The following is a 20,114-nucleotide window of genomic DNA, read 5'->3' as shown; positions in this document are numbered from 1 at the left end:
AAATATTCCTCTCGACTCTCATTCGTTTTTCACGTTACACGTGTATTATATCGTCGCGCAAACGTCGATCCCTCTTCTTTCCGCCCTTCGTATCTCTTCGTTTCTCTCTCTCTAAAATTTTTCTAGTTTCCCCCGGACTCCCTGCGCGGCGCTGCCAGCGATGATTTCTGAAAACCACCTGCGACGACGCGCACGCCGCACTAATTCGACCGTATGGTGCGTGCCGTGGGCAAGGTGCGTGTAATCGTCGAGCATTAGCGCGTCGGATCAACCCGACGTACGTACGTACGTCACGCAAACCGAGCGGGGGGTACGCGGCGATCAGAAGCATATAAATGTATGGTACGCGTACGTACGTACGCACGTACCCCTGCGTCTCTACCTGTAAGCGTACACGTATGTGCCGCACGCACTCGAGGGTGAAACTAACCCACCCCTTCTCCTCGCCGCTCCGTCGCTCGCCGTGCACCGCTTACGGTGGAACTCGGGGATAACATGCAAATGTTTACCGCCGATAAATACCTGCTATTTATTCGTGGTTGCCGGGGGTCCATAACGCCGCGTAGGTATTATATTATATGTATACATACGGACCGACGACGGGGATCATGCGAAGTTAAACGGAACGTTATTTATCCCTTGTGACATTTACACGCCAGATATTCTCGTATACGCACGTATATGGGTGGATGTGGTGCAGGTAGTATATATGGTTGCGGGGGTTACACCTGTGCAACCTGCGTCGAATCGAAACGTCGAAATTATTCGAGTTAACCGGGCGATCGAATGAAGAATCGAAAATTTACTTACCGCATGACAAAAAGAAAGAAGAACATTCTGAGGTTTTCTATTTTCTTCGTTCTTCTTGGGCATAGATATGAGTTCTGTGACATTTGAGTCTATGATAGCGGGACCGATAGGGTTGAAAAAAGGTCAAAAAGTGTCTCGACGCTCACCATGTTCTTCTTTTGTTTTTTGTTTTTCTTCTTTTTTTTTCCAGACTGAGCGTTTCCGGCAAATACATTCTCTGGGCAGATTTTGAAAGAGAGTAAACAGCGAATGAATGAATGAATAATTTCAATGATTACAAGAGTGTAAATAATTTATTTCTTCATTGTTCGCCGTGAGTTAACTAATGTATATGCATATGCATATGGGTATACGTATGCCTATTCCGTCTCGCGTATAATATAGCTATAGAATTACGCTGTAAGCAGAACGGTTTGAAGTTTCATTGCGGAGATTAAGGGGCACCTATAGGCATATAGGTATACAGCGACAATAATTGCTGTTACATTGACTTTTGTATTCGGGCGTTTGCCATTATTACGCGTATTTATACAGCAGGTACGCCCGTTGCACTTTTATGCACGTTGCAGGCACGGTTTTAAAAGAAAATCACGTGCAAAAGCGGCGCGCCCGCTCGCTCGTATTTCACAGGAAAATGAGAATTAATGGAAAAAATTTGAGTTAAATTTCGAGTGACGAGAAACAAAAAAAAACAACCGTGTATACAGGTATAGGGGAAGACGGGGCTGAACGGGGTCCCTACGAATCCATGACAAAAAAAAAAAAAAAGTAAAAAATTTCAAATTCGGAACGGTGTTTGCATCCACTTTCGATCATTTCAAAACAATAGATTGAGAAAATTTTTTCAACATTTGCACCAACAAAGAGAATTAGAAAAATATTTCAAGATACAAGATTCAAATACAGCATAGGACTCGAACCGGGTATGCGATAGTTCGTTCGTTTATCTATTTATTTATTTATCTATCGCGTTTAATTTTCGCGACATCGAAATATGTACGCGACGGAATGTAAAAGCAAATTGAAAATTACGAACGGCGTGGATTGATATCGAAAGTATTTCAATGAACAATAAACGTGCATTCCATAAGCCGATTTCCGATTATGAGAGGGGGTCAGACTCTCCTGGGATGAATAAAAACCGATAAAATAATATTCTTATCAAAGGTTCGGCTCCATGCGCGGTTTACGTCGGACACAGTTCCCGCAACAGCAGTCACGTCGTACGCCATCGTCATCGATCGGCGGCTGCCCCGGTCCGATCCTTCAGCTGGTACGATTGTTATTGAGAAATGATTATTTCGATTTTTCCCCGTTTCTTCTGTTTTTCGCTTCATTCTCCTCTGGATTCGGCCTTTTGTTTTTAACATCGTCGTTAGTTTCCAATCACCGCAATCGACGATCACAAATCACTCTGACGTGACGCGTTATTTCATCTGCTATACACTGTGTGCATTTATAACACGTGTAGATTACGGTGAAAATCTGCACACATTCGATCATCTGTTTTTCATTTTCTTTGTTATGAAAACACTTCAATTTTTCCGCGAATAAAATCTGTAGTATTTTTCGTATGAAAAAAAAACAGAGGAGAAAGAGTGACGCGCGTTGTTTGCGTATATAGTAGATGCATATGAGAACGAAGCATATTGAAAGCTGAATGAAACAAAAATTTCTTGATAATTTGAGACAAGAAAAAAAAAAAAAAACATAACAAAAAAAAGATATACCAACAGATGACGAGAATTCGAAGAAAGAGATTGGTCGATTTTTCCGGAGGCAAAATCAGGTGGAAAAAAAGAAATGATAAAGAAAAAAAGCAAAACTATATAAAATATACGATATACTATACACGATGGCTTCGTGTCACAACACATAACTAGATACATAGGTATGTACGTATATACCTGTGTGTATATTACATGTATAAGTATATTACGCGATGAGTTTCGAGTTGACACACGACTCGGATGAAATAAATGATATATGTACGCGTGTAGCGTATTATACGGCCATATTCTTTACTTCAGAATTTTTGTTACTTTTCTTTCTCTCTTTATCTGTATTTTCTTTTTATTGCAGGTTATTGTATATACGATACATACTCGTACACAGATGTTATATACATATGAACTTTCTGCCTACCTGCGGCCTAGCACTCCCCGCTTTTATATCGATCCCTCGTTTAAAACTCGAGAAAAAGTATCTTACGTACGTAAGAAATTTTCTAAATCGCGTGTCCCGCCTGCTTCAATATCGTAGATATTTTTTACGAAATTCGGGGTGGAAAAGCACCGAAGACTATAGGTCTTGGCTCTGCATTTTTCGGTCGTTTACGAGGAAGCCTACAGTCTATCGTCTTTTTTCGCACGTAAAATGAGCAAAGCTGGTGTTTCGACTCGAACCACGAAGCGAACGACGACGTCGATGCGACGTATCTATAAAAAAAGAAATCTCACATAAAACTTCTGTTGTTCTCGTTACTATTTGTATATATATATATATATTCGATCATTGTACAGGAATTTTCATTGTGACAAGAATTTTTTTTAGAAGTGCAGCGACGCGGTATACTCCACATCGAGGAGATACGTACGTACGTACATCGAGTGGTACGTGAGACAGAGTGGCAAAAAAATATTAAAACAATAAACCAATCAACGAAGATACGGAAAAAAAAACAAAACACCAGCAACAATTAAAACACTGCAACGGTACGATTATGTAAAAAAAAAAAAAAGAAACAAAAATAAAAATAAAAAATATTATTACATATGTGCCTGCACGTAATTATGAATCTCCGGTATACAGGCGCGGGTCATCGTTGCAGAATTATGTGAAACTAGATAAAAAAAAAAAAAATACCGAAGTATATATCGTCGTTTAAAAGTATGATGTACGGCGTGAAACGTACAATGAAAATGTGTATGCATACAAGTCGCGGCGTGCGTATAAAATCGTCATAATGATGTGGATAAATCGATGACGACGATAAACCTCCGCACCGTGGATTTGTATGGACATACGGTTAGCGGGGTAGCGCACGTCTTTCACGAGAAGAATTCGAATGGGAAACACGACGGCAAAAATCAAAAATCTGATGAAAAGAGTGGAAGAGAAGCGCGGTAAAAATGTCGCATGAAACGGATAGAAATATAACCAATCGTCGAATACACGCGTATCAGAGAGAACGATGAATTTTCGAAAAATTATCTAGTCGCACACGTGTGTTTTAAATATATATATATATATATGTATACATTTGTACGAATCAAGATTGGAAAGGAGAATAAAAAAAAAAAATGAATTTTCATTATTATGTTATCGGATGAACGGCGTCGTTCATTACTCCGCTCTGGCATTGAACTATTATTACAAATGAACTCGATCTGTACAGCTATCGTTATGATCATTATTACGATCATATACCTGCCTACAAAGCGTATGATATACATACTATGCAGGTGAAAGGTTTCTCGTATAGGCATATACGTACTTACATACCTGCGATACATTTACCTGTACGTATACATATATATATATATATACATATACATGTACAGCATATTAATAACGTTACAGTTGATACGGATTGCAAAGACGATCACTCGCACATTCCATCAAAGTCCCGATCACTCCACTCCGAATACCTGCAACTCTGCATGCAGTTAGATGTGCTCCGTGTATTCAATCATCGCTGCTGCTGCTGCTGCATAAGTTGCAAAACCGCTACCATGATGCAGTTTATATACAGGCGTGTGAACGTATAGATTTTACAAGCCTGAACTGAGTCTATATACCTATATGGACATATATGTTAATTTATCCAATTTTATATTTCGTTTGAACACTATACATGTTACATACGTAAATGAGATGAATCACACTGCGTTCTACATGCACATGTTTAGGTATACACGAACCCCACACGTTCCCAAAATTAACAATAATTATTATTGTTGTTGTTGTTTGAATTTGGCAGCGAAAAACAATCACCGAACCGGAGGATAACGAAGAACGAAAAATATAAAAACAGAATAATAACGTTTCAACCTCGCGTAAAAATTTCACGATTTTAATTTATCGCGTTTGAACGCATATACGTACGTACGTACGTACGTACGTACATAAACGTATCTACACGTATTACATACGCGATTGTTTCATATGTCATGTGCAGTGTAACACTGGGGCACAGTCATTGAAGAAATATTTCGAGATAAAGTGTAATACAGTCGATTATAACTGTATATATGTGAAAAGTAGAGAATAAAAGAAAAAAACAGAAACAAAAAAAATTAAGGAAACCAAGAGAATAATCTTGGGAATATTTTACCAACCGCTATAGGTATACGTACATGTATCATGGGTATATTCGAACAATCGCACGCGCGACTAGAATATCTGGAGCACGTAATACGCGATAATATTTATATAAAGTTGCAGTTACAGTTGCAGTTTCAGAAAATATGCGTGTGAGAAATTAGGTCTCGTGTGTGAATTTGTACTACTACGTTGAATCGAATTGTAATTGTTGTACTAGTTTAGATGAGGACGTGTCTGTTGCGATTATATTACACGTTACACACGTGTAAAACACTGTACGTACGTACGTAGTTACACAGGTACGACGGGTATATTCGACGGTAGATTCGAAATGAGGGGGCAAAGAACCTCGGCGGGACGAACGAAAATTTTCGGACGGTTTTTCGAAAAAGCGCGGCAAAATTCGAGATGAAAGAAAATCGAAGAAAAAAATGAAAAAAAAAAAAAACGACCTCGCACAGCGATACGCAGGCTGCACCCGTCCAGGATCTATTTTACCTGATAATATAATAATACCCTGACTTGCAACCCGGAAGTTACTCGGTACCGCCCCTGCATGCACCTGACGTAACACTCGCAGCCCATCATCATTTCATGCCTTCGTAACGCGGGGACGATATCAACTAATTTCATACCGATGTACTACACATCGGTATGCATACGTATGTGCATCGAAATCGTGGTATGTACCTGTAAGACGGCAAACGAATGGATGTAGCTGCGGTAAGGCGACCGTTGTGACAGATTTGTGCGATTGTTTCATTTTTTTGAAAGACGTATATAAAATCAGTTTTATTCGCGATCTGCCGCTGTTTCGATCGGAATTGGGCCCGTTAAATTGAAGTATAACCGGTGAAACCTAGGCAGAAAATCGCAATTACGAACATCGCGATGTATAACTTGGAGGAAACACGCGAACCGCAGGAAGTATGAGCTACTGCTGAGCGCTTCGTCGAAATCTTCACCTTGCGATTCCCTTAAAATTCTATACCGTCTGCAATTAGAGGTCACTGGCTCAAGGTCGTCGTCGTCGTCGTCGTCGTCGTCGTCGTCGTTGCCGGAGCGAAAAGTAGAATTAAAAAAAAAAAAAAAAGGGAAAAATAAAAAAATTCATCGAATTTAATTACCCCGCGATAAATTTTCGTTTTATACGATTTTTTATTTGAATTTATTCATTTGTTATTTAATTTCTTTTTCTTTTTTTTTTTCTTCGTCGAGATTTTATCGACCGGAATGCAATAATATAATATCTCTGATCATCGACGCGCTTTACCGATTTAACGATCGTTGAAAAATATTTAAACGAAACAATAATACATTTTTTTTTCTTCACTTCTTTTTTTTACATTTTAAACTTTCCCAACGAATTACTAGAGCGTAATGTCACCATATTCACAGACGCGGCTGTACAATACAAAAGCTGCAACATACTATAATATGACGAGATATGGAAGAATAAAAAATTTCATGCGATTCAGAAGAAATTTGGCAAAGAGTTGAAGAAAAAACACGATTCCGAATCTCTAGATTCACATTCCTTGTTATTGTTGTTATTATTATAATTATTATATTATCATCATCATCGTCATCAAAATATTTTTAACGTCGATAAAACAAATAATAAACTTTCTCCGCAATACATGAACAGTCAGGTAGATTAAAAATATATATGTATATAAGAGTAAAAACTTTATGTATATTATAATTATCTGAAAAGACGTTTAACGAACGAAATTGCAATAAGGATAAAGTAAAAAAAAAACCACTTTTTCTCTCTCTCTCTCTCTCTGACATTTTCTTCAATACGACAAAAGATAATTACAAATTTTACAATAATTTGCGAAAATTGCGGTTATTAAAACGATGTGACATGTGGATGGAGAAAACGAAAAAAAGAAATGAAAAGAACAGGATAGGGAGAAATTAAATATTCCTCACTAACAAATATACCTACATGTAGGTACATAAGTAGATATATCGTACACATATACGAACGCAGTGATTTTTATTTTTATCCCTGCGCACTGAAAAGAAAATACAAAAAATGAATGTCGTACTAAAAATGGCGAGGCACGTTACAAGCGGTATGTAATAAGTTCTTTGAGGAAAAAATTTTTTTGCTCTTGATCCTAAATAAAAATACGAACGATAAAATAACGATATAAAAATTTAAAAAGGTATGCAGGTATATACTACGTAAATGCCAAAGTGTTCGGTGTTACGGCGAGCGAAGAGAAAAAAAAAAAAAAAAGCAATAATCTGAAAAACCATCACGATGAACAAGCTGCACTTCAAGTCACGTATACAGTACGTATGTATGTCTAATACGTTACAACAATTATTTTCTACTCGGTAAATTTCCTAATTCAAATTTGGACAGGAATAAAAGAAAAGAAAAAGAGAAGAAAAAAAAAAACGAACCGACGGTCGAATAAAAGGAATGGAGAAGAAAAAAAATGAGAAAACTGGATTTTGAAGTAGAATATTTTGCCCCGGGGTAAACCTCCTCAACGATGATTACAGAATCGTTTATTATACATAAGTAGTCAATGACGTCGATTATACCGCTTATATATGAGTATATATTACGCTATATAACATTTACACACATGGATTAGATTACTACGAAACTTGACGAGGAAGTTTTGCAGATTTAATTAGCTGCTCGTGAGAGAGAAGTGACTGGAGTTTAAAATATTTGCAAACTTTCAAATAAATCCCGCGGTTATCTTCCGTCGACCGTGCATCGACGTTCGAAGCGGATCCTCGATTTGCTCCGGTACAAAACTGACATCACGTGGGGAGATACAGGGAAACTAAAATTGGAATTGTTTTTTTTTTTTTTTTTTCAAGTATCCAAAAAACGAAGGAAAATGTTGCCAGAAGTACGCGTCGTACGTACGTAAGCAGCCCATGCGACGGGTTGCGGGGAATATACAATAGATATGGGACTGCGGACGATGAGAATTAGAAATGGATAAATTATAATAACGTACGATATGTGCGGTTTTGTCTTTAATTCACCGGTGTGGTAGGTGAACTATTGCATAACGAAAGTATGAGCGGTAGTATTATCTGCCAGACGGCGTGCAACGATCGGTTTTAGACGTTCTCTTCTGCAGCAACGGCAGCAACAACTACAGAACAAAATGGCGGAACGTTTATGTATTATCATACCATACGAATACTATATACGCAATAAATACATCTCAGATGTATATAATACACACGCACACACACACACACACACCCAGCCTATGAAGCATTTGTATAATAATTCGCAGCTAGGTATTCGGTACATAACCATGACTACAGTATACGTATACATATTTTCTGTACAGGTAAAATGCCACGCTGTGTTTCGCTGCTGCTGCAATAATTCGCTGTACGGATGGCAGCCTTCGACGAAAGATTGTTTTTTTTTTTTTCAAAACTTTTTCTATTTTTTCAAACGAGTTTACCTTGAGAAAATTTTCATTGTTGCGATACACCGGCAATATACTCTTTCTGCAAATGGCAGCTCATCCACCTCTCTATTATATTTATACGTGTATGCGAACCGTGTCGAACAAAAAAACAAAAAAAACGAAATGGATCAAATTGCAGATGAGACCCGAGAGATGAAGCTCTGAATTTCATTTTGTTTTTTTTTCTTTCGAGTTTACAACGTAACGCTGTACCGGATATTCTGCGACAGTAAATCGCGAAACGTGTAACGTATTCGTCATTGGCATCTTCCGATACATGATGTAAATACGTACTATTGTATATATATATACATATATATATATATATACATATACGTATGTATACTGCACCTGGATCGCATCATACCCGATTCACACGTATTGCATAGCCAAGATAGACGCGGCGTGTATATTTTTCCGGAAGTAACCAGCAGCGAATTTCCGGTATAAAGATAATTTCGCAAATTGAATCCCTCGGACGCGATATCTATATACAACTGTACATACCTATGTACTATATCGTACATACGATCTATAGCATGCACACGTTTCAGTCACCTATGGGTTCAGAAAATTGTATACATAAATTATATACATAAATGAAGTACATTCAAAAATAAATTTCGCGTGTCATGTTTTTTGTTTCTCCGTTTTTTTTCTTCTTCGACAAAAAGTGCAGAGAGATCGAGGGAGAACAAAAACTCCCAAGAGTCCCGCGCGATCAAATCGGTCGGACATAGATTATATGTAGGTATATTAGAGGTACATATGTACACCGTAAGTACCTATTGTATCTGTATACATAGGTATATACGGGCATACGCCAGAGTATAAGAAGAATCAGAAATATATAAGAGGGTCGTCATCGATTAAACAAACCCTCCCATTGGTGCTATGATACTGCGGGTGAATTTGTGTACGTCGGATATAGAGGTTTGTTCTCTGATCGCAAACTCACCCAAGCGACGGCCGAAAGCTCTGCACCAACTCATAGGTACGGGGGTCGGTGATTCTGGCGCGGTAAACTAGTGGGGGAGGCACGCGCGCGAGCTTTTCATACGTTGATACCTATTATGACCGAGCCGATTCTCACGCAGGTGCGTATATACCTATACGTATACCTGTATGTACGTACATACATATACGTCTGCAGACAACACGGAAAAGGGCCACGACCCCGTCAGCTCGTATACACGCGACAGGTATGGGATCCGCCATGGGGATCAGGTGTCGAATATCCCAATTCCCTAAAGGGCATTTACCGAAACACCCCCTCGTTATTGTTTATTATACTATATCATCATTTTAGAAAATTAACAGGAATTAATTAGAAAAGAAAAAACAAACGTTTCGTTATTATTCATATCCACATGAAACTCTTTTTGAGGAAAAAAAAATTTGCGGTAACATGTACGCTAGGATTTTTTTCGTTCTTATTTTTCGGTTGTCATTGAAGTGCGCCCCTATAGATGCGTTGTGTATATGATAAATCAAAGTTTACGTATAATATAGTATATGCGTAGCTATGGATGTGCCGTAAAACTTTACGTCGCAAACGCCGCAGAACGCGTAACACATGCGATGCTATATGATATACAGGTATGTGCATAAAAAAATATATAGCAAAATATGTGCACCAGACAACCAGAACGAGACATACATATATACCTATGTATAATATATTGGTAGGTAAAATTGTGCGCTATTTATTTAAAGACAAGATACTATCTAAAAAAAGGAAAAAAAAATGTAGAAAGAAAAATGTCAACGATCTGAAGGGTGATAAATTATCGTGATATATAATAAGGCGCTGATGTATACCGCGGCGGTATAGCTTCGAGTATTTTTATGTATAGGGTGAGTTTTTCTGGTCTCGAGAAAAGTACCTAAGAATCTTGAAAACTTGAAGAGATAAATTATAGTGATTTTCAAATTCCATACAACGTGCTCAAATTTCCCCCTTTGGATCCTGAAACTTTCAAATTTTCTCAAAAAATCCTCGGTGTTTGAGACGTTTGATGTCTCGGGACAAAAGACTCACCCAGTATACGCGATAATTTTCTTTTCGGTCTTTTCGGTATGATCTTTGCTTTTTCGTTAAACGGGTGGTATTCTTTACGCTATACATGTAGCTAACGATAATAATATATTAAGGGGGAACGTCATGGGTTGCCTTGCGCATGCCTTGATTTCCGTTATCTCTCGACATACGATATATACACACGTATAAAATGTACGCCTTCTTGCGGAGGCGGGTTGATAAGAGGGGCGAAAACAACCAGTTAGGTTTGAAGGGTGGATTTGATATCGTCCGATCATGCGCTTCGGTACCAGAATCGGCCATTTTGAAACTACCCCCTATTACCGTCGCGTACATTGTAACATCGACAAAAGGCGATCGCAGATATATTCGAGTAAAAGGTATACAATTCCGAATTTCTACGTATACGAACCACGACGATGTACGTTTATCACCATTCTGTTATTATTTATGAGCTACCGAGATGATCGCCGGTTGATAATATCGTAAGACACGATATACAGAGAGAACGCGGCCAGCTACTCTGAAAACCTCAACGGCTGCAAGTGCAGATCGTAATTCCAGGAAACGTCGCTCTCCCCGGGATAGCTCTTTGTGACTTATTATGCATATTTCCCTCATTATAAGTATGTATATATGAGGGTCGTTTAAAAATAAGCTGCGAAAGGAATCTCCCGTTATAATATACGTATTATAAGCGTACGTGAAAAAGAAAAATGAAATTATACGGGAAAATAACATGATTCAGATGAAAGTTTCTGTCCTCGCCTATACCGCTGTGTGTGCACCGATCTTCGAACAAAGAAAAATAAAATGGAATAAAACAAGCCAGGCGTATTATTTACATTATACGTTACATCCGCAAGCCCTGCATAGAGTTTTCTGAAATCATAAAAAGAATAAAAACAGATGTGTACAATCAAATCTTATTCACACCGTGGATACGTATGTACATCCATTTGACAGGAAAGTACGTACCGATATGTCGTTAATTTCTTTAGGAATATAAAAAAAAGCGCGTACATCTATTCAGCACGTACACGCACGCACTTTTGTGTCCCCTTAGGTTTAACAACGTTCCGTTCCACTTTAAACGTTCATCCATACAAACTTAGGACGGGTCAACCTCCGTACGGTATTCGGTAAACGAGTGCCTTACATTACTGTAATCCAGCTTCGTGAAAATTAACAATTTTTTTTCTTCATTATTTTAAATAACCATAGTAACAGTGATAACAAATCGACGCTATTATAGCTTCCGTGAAGATACGTATAGTACGATAGAACCTAAGAGGTAAGGCAAAAAGCATTCCAGGTTTTTGGTCGTGTTAATTACACCGCCATAGTTTTGAGTACACGAATGATGTCACTTCGAGAAAAAAAAAAAAAAAAAAAAAAAAAAAAAATTAAAAGAAAAAAGAAGAATATTCGAGATCGAAACGGCGTAGTAGTGGCTGTGTTTTGAGTTATACCACCACATTTATAGTATACATGTGTATACTACTTTGTGTATACATATATAAATGTTTTTATGAAAATTATTTACTATAACTCTATGATTATTTTCACAACTCATAATCATTCAGTTTCCTCTCCGTGCATTATTTTTTTTAATTTCTCTATACATTTTTTTGTTTCAATGCATTTTCTATTCAAGGGTCGTCGATGCTTTACGCAACCACATACAACCATTGTTTTGTTGGGTGTTTTTTTGCTAATTTTTTTATCTGTCGGGAAAACTACGTAGCCAGCGGGGATAATTTTTCGTTTTTTGTTTTTTGTTTTTGTTTTTTGTTTAACCTACGTACATCATTATCCGAAGCATACTTTAAAATCGTTTCCGCAATATTTTTTGAAATAAAACTATTACTATAGATTTTAGTTTGGATCGTGAGCACGTAACAATAATAACTACGTGCAGAAACTACCACAAGTTCACTTTGTATGTGTCGTTTACAGGATACATATCATGTCGAGTTAGAAAGTTTCTATGTGGCATGCAGCGCCTTATTATTCGCCACTTTCCTGTAATTCGACAATTCAAACAATCTGATACCTCGATGGAATAAATAATTTTGATAAAATGTGCAAAGTGTTGGTACATTTGGATGGTGGAAATAGAGGAAAACAAATTTTGGACGAGTTATGTTACGTGTCGTTTGCGTTATCGCTGCAATCAAAACCTGCAGTCTGGTACTGCAGCCCGCCCTCGATGTTATCTTAACATAAACATTAGCTGCAAATGTACCTAGAACGGATATGTATATTAAGAATCATCCAATTTCGAAGTAACTGGATAATGAAGATAATGGTTGTCGACGGCTGTACGGTATTTGCAGGTATGCGTGTAGTATGATATGTGTTTTAATTTCACCGAATGTAGGTACCTACGCTGGAAAAATTTATGCTCCGATGAGTTACTCGCAAACAAAATAATCGTGTTTCTTTCATTTTTCAATTTGTCACTTTTACCAAAGCTATAATACGATGTTTTCAAAGTACATACACACATACACACACTAGATGTTAATTTTTATTATGCATGTGTAGCTTTGCAGTAAAACGCCACGTTGCTAGGAATTCCCAATTCTCAACTCCTGAGTTTTATAATTTGTAAATTATACGCAATGTCATAGCCAAACTTGTTTTGGTAATGGATAAAAGTAGAAGGGATACGTCTAACGAATATTTAAATTTCTAGAGCTGGCATTTGAGCGTACAATCAATGCATGTTATCTGCTCGAATAAACGGATTAACAGAGCCAGTACCATTGGCTGGAATGACTCGTTTTAACGACGTGAAAGAACAGTTGGATCTGAATAAGGTCAATGCACGGACATATTACCTTCTTTGGCACCCACACCGTAAAGGGAACGTCGTCGACGACGTAGAGCGAGTGGATACCAGCAGCGGCAGCAGGAAGAGGAATGATTAATTTAATAACGATTGGAAATTGAATTGTCGGATGATCTTCGTTGTACGCGGTAACCACAATTTAGTTTATCCTACAGATCCATTATGTTCGGAAAATAGCTGTTGCTGCGGACATTGCATGCGATATTCAATAGAAGTCGACTTACCAAGAATCGCCTGGAGGGTCTGCTCGTCCCCGATGACGTCCATGCCTCCTGCGATCGGGCCCCAGCTCGCGTTCCGTGTTCACCAGGCCCCATTTTGCCTCGTCGCGACGTCAACTGCGTCCCACATATTTGTCAAGTCTCCAGGATTTTTTTTTTTCAAAAACACAACACCGTTGACACTATCGTAGTATAATATAAACCAGAAACACTTTTAAAACCATTATAATTACGGATTTAAACGCGATGTTGCAGCGTCCAACTTATCCCAACATGGGCCAAAACTAAACACCTCTTCTCTGCAACACACTTGTCCGTCACACCGCTAGTCACGTGACCTCCCAGGAGTTTATTTGGATGATCATATGCGTGTGGTATACTCCTGACTAGTGTCAATCCATCTGCACACAGATTCACTATGGGAAATATGTGTGTTTGATAAAAAAATTAGTTTGAATAGCTACCGGTTAGATGTCATTAGCATGTAAGCAGGGAACTCTTTGATCGGTCGCCACTCGCCATTTGCCACTCGGCAAATCTCTGCCTCCAACATCTCTGCCATGCATGAATCCAATGGTGGGGTAGTACAAAAATCCACGTTACATTCCGCTTCTGGATAACCAATTACGTTTCCAATCGTACCCAAGTTCTCCCAGCTAACGATGGATGGTGATGTTCTAGGTGCAAAACGAATGACTTACCCGATACGTTCAGAATTCCAGATATTCTGTTTTCATGCTACACACCATGCACAGAAAATCGGAATTCTGCAGCAACACGCCTGAGACTTCCTATCTACTATACTTTAACGTACTCATTTACGTTCAGATAGATCAAGTCATATTGACTCGGTAACTTACCGATTAGGTTGCACATGCAACACCTGCAGGTGATGCAAATGCGGATACCTTACCCAATGAGTTGATTTCTAATAAGGATTCGGATTTGAATACCTGGTGATGACCCCAGATTTGAATGATGGAAACAACCACAAATCGTAAAATCTAATCAATCTTTCCATATTGATCCATTTGTGAATTATCGTGCACAAATAAAATGATGCATGGATGGAACCTACCTTTGCAACATTTTTAGATTTTAAAAAATTTATCTGCCCAATGATTCCACAGCGACTTGTCAAAAATAGCCTTCCATTCTTAGTAAACCAATACTATACATATACATATACATATACCTAAATACAGTTCCTGAAGGTACTAATGACTGTTCAAATTTTTCGCACAGATAGGTGACAGGTATGCCGTCACTGTAAAGCTGCTATTAACCATATGGCGGTGGTCAAATACTTGTTGGATCCACACGATGAATAGTTGCAGGTTTTGCATGACTTCGGTGACTCATTGTCAGTAATGGTAATACATTGAGTAGATAAAAGATGTGAATGCTGATTCTATTGACCCTACAATGTGTTTCAAACTGTGAAGTACTGCTTGATACATTAGGAAGTATTCAAGAATGAATTTAGTAGAAAGAAAATTCATAAATGAAAATAATTTGCTTTTACGCTATTGCGAATAAAAAATATTGCGATTGATTTTTCAAACAACGAATGGTACTAATTATTGAGAGGAACATCAGCAATGCTCGGTATATTTGTCAATGGTGTTTCCATGGTAACACTAGTGAAAACAGAAGACGCTCAGTCACAAAGTGCAAGTAGAACTACTGAGGCACTCTGCATTAGGATTGTAGTTTTTAAATACTTTAGATTTCAAAAATTTATTCATTGACATCTTGATGTCTCACATTTAATAACAGTATAATGCCTCTGCCCGAGCAGATGTATTGTACGCAACAAATAAACGTTCCGCCAATGCTTCCGTCAATCTTGAAACAATTTTGCAAAGCCGCTATCCGTACACAGCCTTACGATCTATTGAAATGGTCAAGCACTTACTTTAGAGCTTTGGCTGATGGTGAAGAGTTGCCGATTAAGCTAAGGCTAGAATATCCACCACCAAGTACTGAATCTGGGCTAACTATTGGATTCTTGAAAGTTCTGCTTCGCCAGTTCGGAGGTATGTTCTCTTTGTGTCACCCTAAAAAAATACAAATACAATTGAAGTTTCTCATCACCACAGATTATAACAAGTATTTATCTATCGACACTATTCTACGGCGCTGGGATGGTTTATGCTTGGATCGCAATGACTTGGACTTGATCATTCAAATGGGTGAATTTTGTAATAAATGCCAGGTGAAAAAGTTTTTGAGTATTGGCGTCGCTCTGCTGACAAATAGCCTACACGAAACTATGGTCATGGTTTGTGAACTATTCACGCATGAGCCTGAAGGAGGATCAGCAATGATACCTCTCAAATTATTTCTGGAAATTTATGAGTAAGCTATGGCAAACTTGGTTTCACTCGGGAACATTTTTCGTGTCTAGCTTCATATCAATTATACATCATCCTTTCAGATATCTAGCAGGTTTACAATGTGATGGTACTGAAGGAGACACAATGGATGTATATTTATCGAATACAAACGAAGAGGGTAACTCAGATTGATTCTGTATCAAGTAAGGATATTTTCGCGCAATATCTCATTTTTGAGGGCTAAAATATTACAGATATAGATAAAATCTCGGTGAAACCTATTGAAAAGGATAAGGAAGATGATTCTCGAAAAAGTGTAGATGGACAAGTTGATTTGGATAAATTTAAAAGAGGGTCACATTCAGAATGGAAGGAGAAAAAACAGGAAATATCTCACAAACATCCAAAAGTACCAGGTAAGATTTATTAGGTATTTAAAGTCAGTACGCGAATTATTATCATCCTACCTGGGCGAAATAGACTTTTAGCAAGCCATTCAACAAATATCATCGTCACAGGTATTGGGCCCCGTTTGCTACCAGCGCAATTATCAAATGTTGTGGTGTGGTTGACAGAATGTTCCGAACTTCAGGAAGGTATGGTAGGTCCACGAAATCTTCGTCATTTCAGTTGTCCTTCATTGGATGAACCTGAAATAGAAACAAACGAATAAACTACATTCGATAACCACAGTCGAAGAATACAAATAGTTCAGATGTTTCAATTGACAAATGACTACAGAATATAACAATTAATGTAAATACCAAGTAGCTGCATATTTTATTAACCAAATGAATTATTTAATAAACAAAAAAATATTGACCTAAATTTGCAACATAATGTTGGTTATTGTACTTATTGTGTAATAATTTTAACAAGTTGAGAACAAATTAAAACTCGAACGTGTAAGATTTATTGCGAGATTTGAGCGGGTTCACAGCGCTATGCTAGTTCATGATTTCCGCTGAAATATACTGATTTTGTGATTGGACCAATAACCGAGAATTATCAGTTTCGTGTAAATACAGTGAGCAAACCCCAGTGAATAATGATTTCTATTTGGTACAAGGGTGAGTTTTTATTCTAAAATAACGATTTATCCTCACCGCCGACTCGCAAGTGGTTGGAACTTGACAAATCTGCAATCCATGTACTTTTACCACTGATTCTGAGTTCTGAGTTGGTAGAGTGCGAACCCTACAAGTATTCAAAAAACAAAATTATCATTTCATTGTCAGATGTTCAAAGTCGGATGAATCATAAGATGCCTTGTCAAATATCAAAAAACCTATAAGTTTACACCCATTTGTGAGTTGGTTGTAACAACATATTACAAAATGTACCGAAGAGCTGTGAGATCAACGTCTTCAATTTTAAATCTACACTCACTTCGCTAACCAGTTTGAAGTTATTTATCATCGATCACTTACTATTCAAGTCATTTGTGTATTGTAATACATAACTATACAGTGATATATGAGTAACACGGCTGGATCCTTATAAATATTTTATTTGAATTCACAGCATAAAGCGCTGATGTATAAATTATAAAATAGTTGTTTGACTAGTTACAACAAGAACTGTACATAATTCGACTGTTGTTTTGTAAAATAATAAGACAGTACAGTACAGGACAATACAGGATACTGCTTGATACGCAATCCAACAAAGTCTCGATGTAGTAATCTCAATTCTACGTCACAACCTGTAATACCTATTATATTAACAAATTCAGATTTGTAAGTACTATATAACTAAAACATGTGGATGTAATTCATCCCTCTTTACAGTTCATGTGAATATTATCCATTCATACAAGAAGTACAGCTGCAGTCCGGAAGCGCAATAATCTTCTTGCTTGGTGGTAAAATAAATTGTAAACCATTACCCCAAGTAATAAAGTCAACAGGCACAGTAACAGATTTCTAGCTTTAGTTCGGTTTGCTCTCCACTCTAAAAGTTCCTGGCGGTGGAAGAATCGGTTTCGATATTGAGCAGGTAATTCAAAAGTACTTCTTAAAGGGTACAACGAGCGATAAAAATCTCCAAGCAAAGCCCGGACCACTTCATTTTCCGACTGTCGCGTAGGATCCATGTTATCGTTCAGACACATAAATTTTCTGGAACGAAAAAGCACATTTAAAAGCGTCATCTTTGATTGTCAAAGAACTAGAAAGACTTTGGAGAGATTTAAATTTTGCACTAAATTTGCTTGAAACATACTTTGGCTCTTTTCGAAGTTCGTCGAGGAGTTGGACGGTCAACGAAACATTACTGGTCAGCATTCTGAAAACTTCACTTCTATCACCTTTGAAGTATTCATGTTTGTAGCGTTTCCTTTTACTGAACTTCACGTGAAGTTGCTTAGCAATTGAGTCGCACATAGAAATCAATTTTTTTGTCACCACAGGCTGAAAATATGTTCTTGGTTTTATTGACGCTATATTCAGTAGAATATTTTGTGGAATTTACTCTTTATAACTTCTAAATTACAGATCGGACAGCTTACAAGAGTTGAATCTAGGTATCTTTCTCCGGGTGGAGTTTGTGGAGCATATGTGAGATCCACGAATTTGGAACAATTTAAAATTTCATTTTCAAATTGCATTACCAGGCCATAGTCTAATGGCAGTGGGTAGATCCGAGTTAATAATGTTCTGATTTCTCTATCGGACCAGGTTCTGAAATGTGAAAAATCGATAATTCCTTCCATTGTATAAAATCCCATAGAACTACTACTATTAAATGAAGTGAGTGGTGCTCTTACCCTGACTTGTCGGTGTCAAATAAATCGAATAATAATTCGACAGGAACATCAACCTTCTCGCTCATAAGGAAATAGAAGTAGGAAAATGCAAATTGCATATCTTCCGGATTTCTAACTTTGTGGCTGGATGTTTTCTTGAACTCCTTATCAAATTTCATGTGCATTTTTTCAATTATAGACTTGTCCAATAGATGTGGCATGTGTGCTGGCACTCTCCGTCTTTCAAACCCGTAAGCTAAGTTATAAATTTTATTCACATACAATAGAGATTCTGCATATGTATCCAACTTTCTTGATCTGTGCTTCCATTGTGTCGGTTGAATGTCACTATCTTCATATTCAGCTGCCTGGTTATTGTATTTGATAGACTTATTCGAATTGTTGACATGGACTAAATTTATTATGTCATCATTCAGATAACGCTGTAACTGGTTTCGTCGTTCCAAGCGCTTCGATTTATTAGTTGTACTTATATTCAGGTGACTAGAGTTTTTTGGTTGAATCACTGCAATAGGTTCACTTATATTTTTTTTGTCCTGCGAAAAAAGTCTGCGAAACTTTATTTTTAGGATATCGGTGTGCTCTGACTGGTCGATTGCTTCTCCAATCACTTTGGGTGATTGTAATCTTCTATCGATCACTTTCCACGAGTCACTTTTGGCTCTGTTATTTTTGGGTAAATTTTCAACTCTATTCTGAAGCAAACCAGTCACACTGCTGAAGAGTTTGTTATCGTATAGCTTTAACGATCGAGACATGGTTGCATTGGCTGCGGATAGTTTCAGCTGTTCGTCATTTCTCCTTTTTAAAATATCTAATATTCTAGCCGCGTCTCTGTTCCTCATCTGATTTTTATGTAGAAACTTATACGGATAGTCACCACCTTCTTCCACCTGTGCGCTTTCAGTTGGTATAGGTGTAGGCTCACAGTCACCACCTGTTAAAAAGATTACCATGATTCTTGAGATATCCAATGAAAAAATTTTCAAACTCTTTCGTTAGTCACAACAATCTACGACATACCGTCAAATTCACACATTGTTGTATTACATGCTGGATCACATGCCCCATCGCCTACCCAAGCCCAGGGACAAATTTCTGAACAATCTGGTACCCACCATGCAAGGTACACTTTCTGTCCTCCTGCTTTAGTCACAAAATCTTCTGGCCAAATCTCAGCTCCGAGTAAAACGTCATCATTAAAATACAAAAATTTATCAGAGAGCCCAGGAATCCTGTGAGCGCGGAATGTACAACATTAGTAAATAGAAAAGGAATCAGACAAA

General features: G+C 37.7%; 3 protein-coding genes and 1 long non-coding RNA gene across 6 annotated transcripts in view; 2 read left to right on the top strand and 2 right to left on the bottom strand.

The window, feature by feature from the left end:
• The window catches only part of LOC105690542 (myelin regulatory factor-like protein), a 33,596-nt gene extending 19,527 nt beyond the window's left edge, over positions 1 to 14,069 (bottom strand). The window contains exon 1 of one of the 2 annotated variants that reach the window (XM_012408380.3): positions 13,726 to 14,069. In XM_012408380.3, the coding sequence (XP_012263803.2) occupies positions 13,726 to 13,768 (43 nt within the window). In that variant the 5' untranslated portion in view covers positions 13,769 to 14,069. The remainder of the gene's footprint in view (positions 1 to 13,725) is intronic. The other variant, XM_012408381.3, reaches the window with a different exon arrangement.
• On the top strand, positions 1,283 to 13,851 carry LOC125500728. Its single transcript, XR_007278177.1, has 3 exons — positions 1,283 to 2,083; positions 12,604 to 12,983; positions 13,346 to 13,851. It is a non-coding gene; the product is annotated as an uncharacterized LOC125500728 (long non-coding RNA).
• Positions 13,848 to 20,114, bottom strand: part of LOC105690631 (N-acetylglucosamine-1-phosphotransferase subunits alpha/beta) — a 7,297-nt gene continuing 1,030 nt past the window's right edge. For both annotated transcript variants that reach the window (XM_012408610.3, XM_012408611.3), the window contains 8 exons: positions 19,852 to 20,063; positions 18,829 to 19,765; positions 18,571 to 18,742; positions 18,285 to 18,472; positions 17,168 to 18,181; positions 16,529 to 16,711; positions 15,641 to 15,782; positions 13,848 to 14,399 (listed from right to left, as the gene is read on the bottom strand). In XM_012408610.3, the coding sequence (XP_012264033.2) occupies positions 17,872 to 18,181; positions 18,285 to 18,472; positions 18,571 to 18,742; positions 18,829 to 19,765; positions 19,852 to 20,063 (1,819 nt within the window). In that variant the 3' untranslated portion in view covers positions 13,848 to 14,399; positions 15,641 to 15,782; positions 16,529 to 16,711; positions 17,168 to 17,871. The remainder of the gene's footprint in view (positions 14,400 to 15,640; positions 15,783 to 16,528; positions 16,712 to 17,167; positions 18,182 to 18,284; positions 18,473 to 18,570; positions 18,743 to 18,828; positions 19,766 to 19,851; positions 20,064 to 20,114) is intronic.
• On the top strand, positions 14,431 to 16,901 carry LOC105690529 (ropporin-1-like protein). Its single transcript, XM_012408345.3, has 5 exons — positions 14,431 to 15,761; positions 15,825 to 16,083; positions 16,163 to 16,239; positions 16,316 to 16,477; positions 16,580 to 16,901. Exons 1-5 carry the CDS (start codon positions 15,506 to 15,508, stop codon positions 16,732 to 16,734), a joined length of 909 nt encoding a protein of 302 aa, XP_012263768.2. The 5' UTR covers positions 14,431 to 15,505; the 3' UTR covers positions 16,735 to 16,901.

The sequence above is a fragment of the Athalia rosae genome, chromosome 1, assembly GCF_917208135.1.
Source record: "Athalia rosae chromosome 1, iyAthRosa1.1, whole genome shotgun sequence".
Classification (NCBI taxonomy): domain Eukaryota; kingdom Metazoa; phylum Arthropoda; class Insecta; order Hymenoptera; family Athaliidae; genus Athalia; species Athalia rosae.
This window is presented reverse-complemented; position numbering and strand designations above follow the sequence as displayed.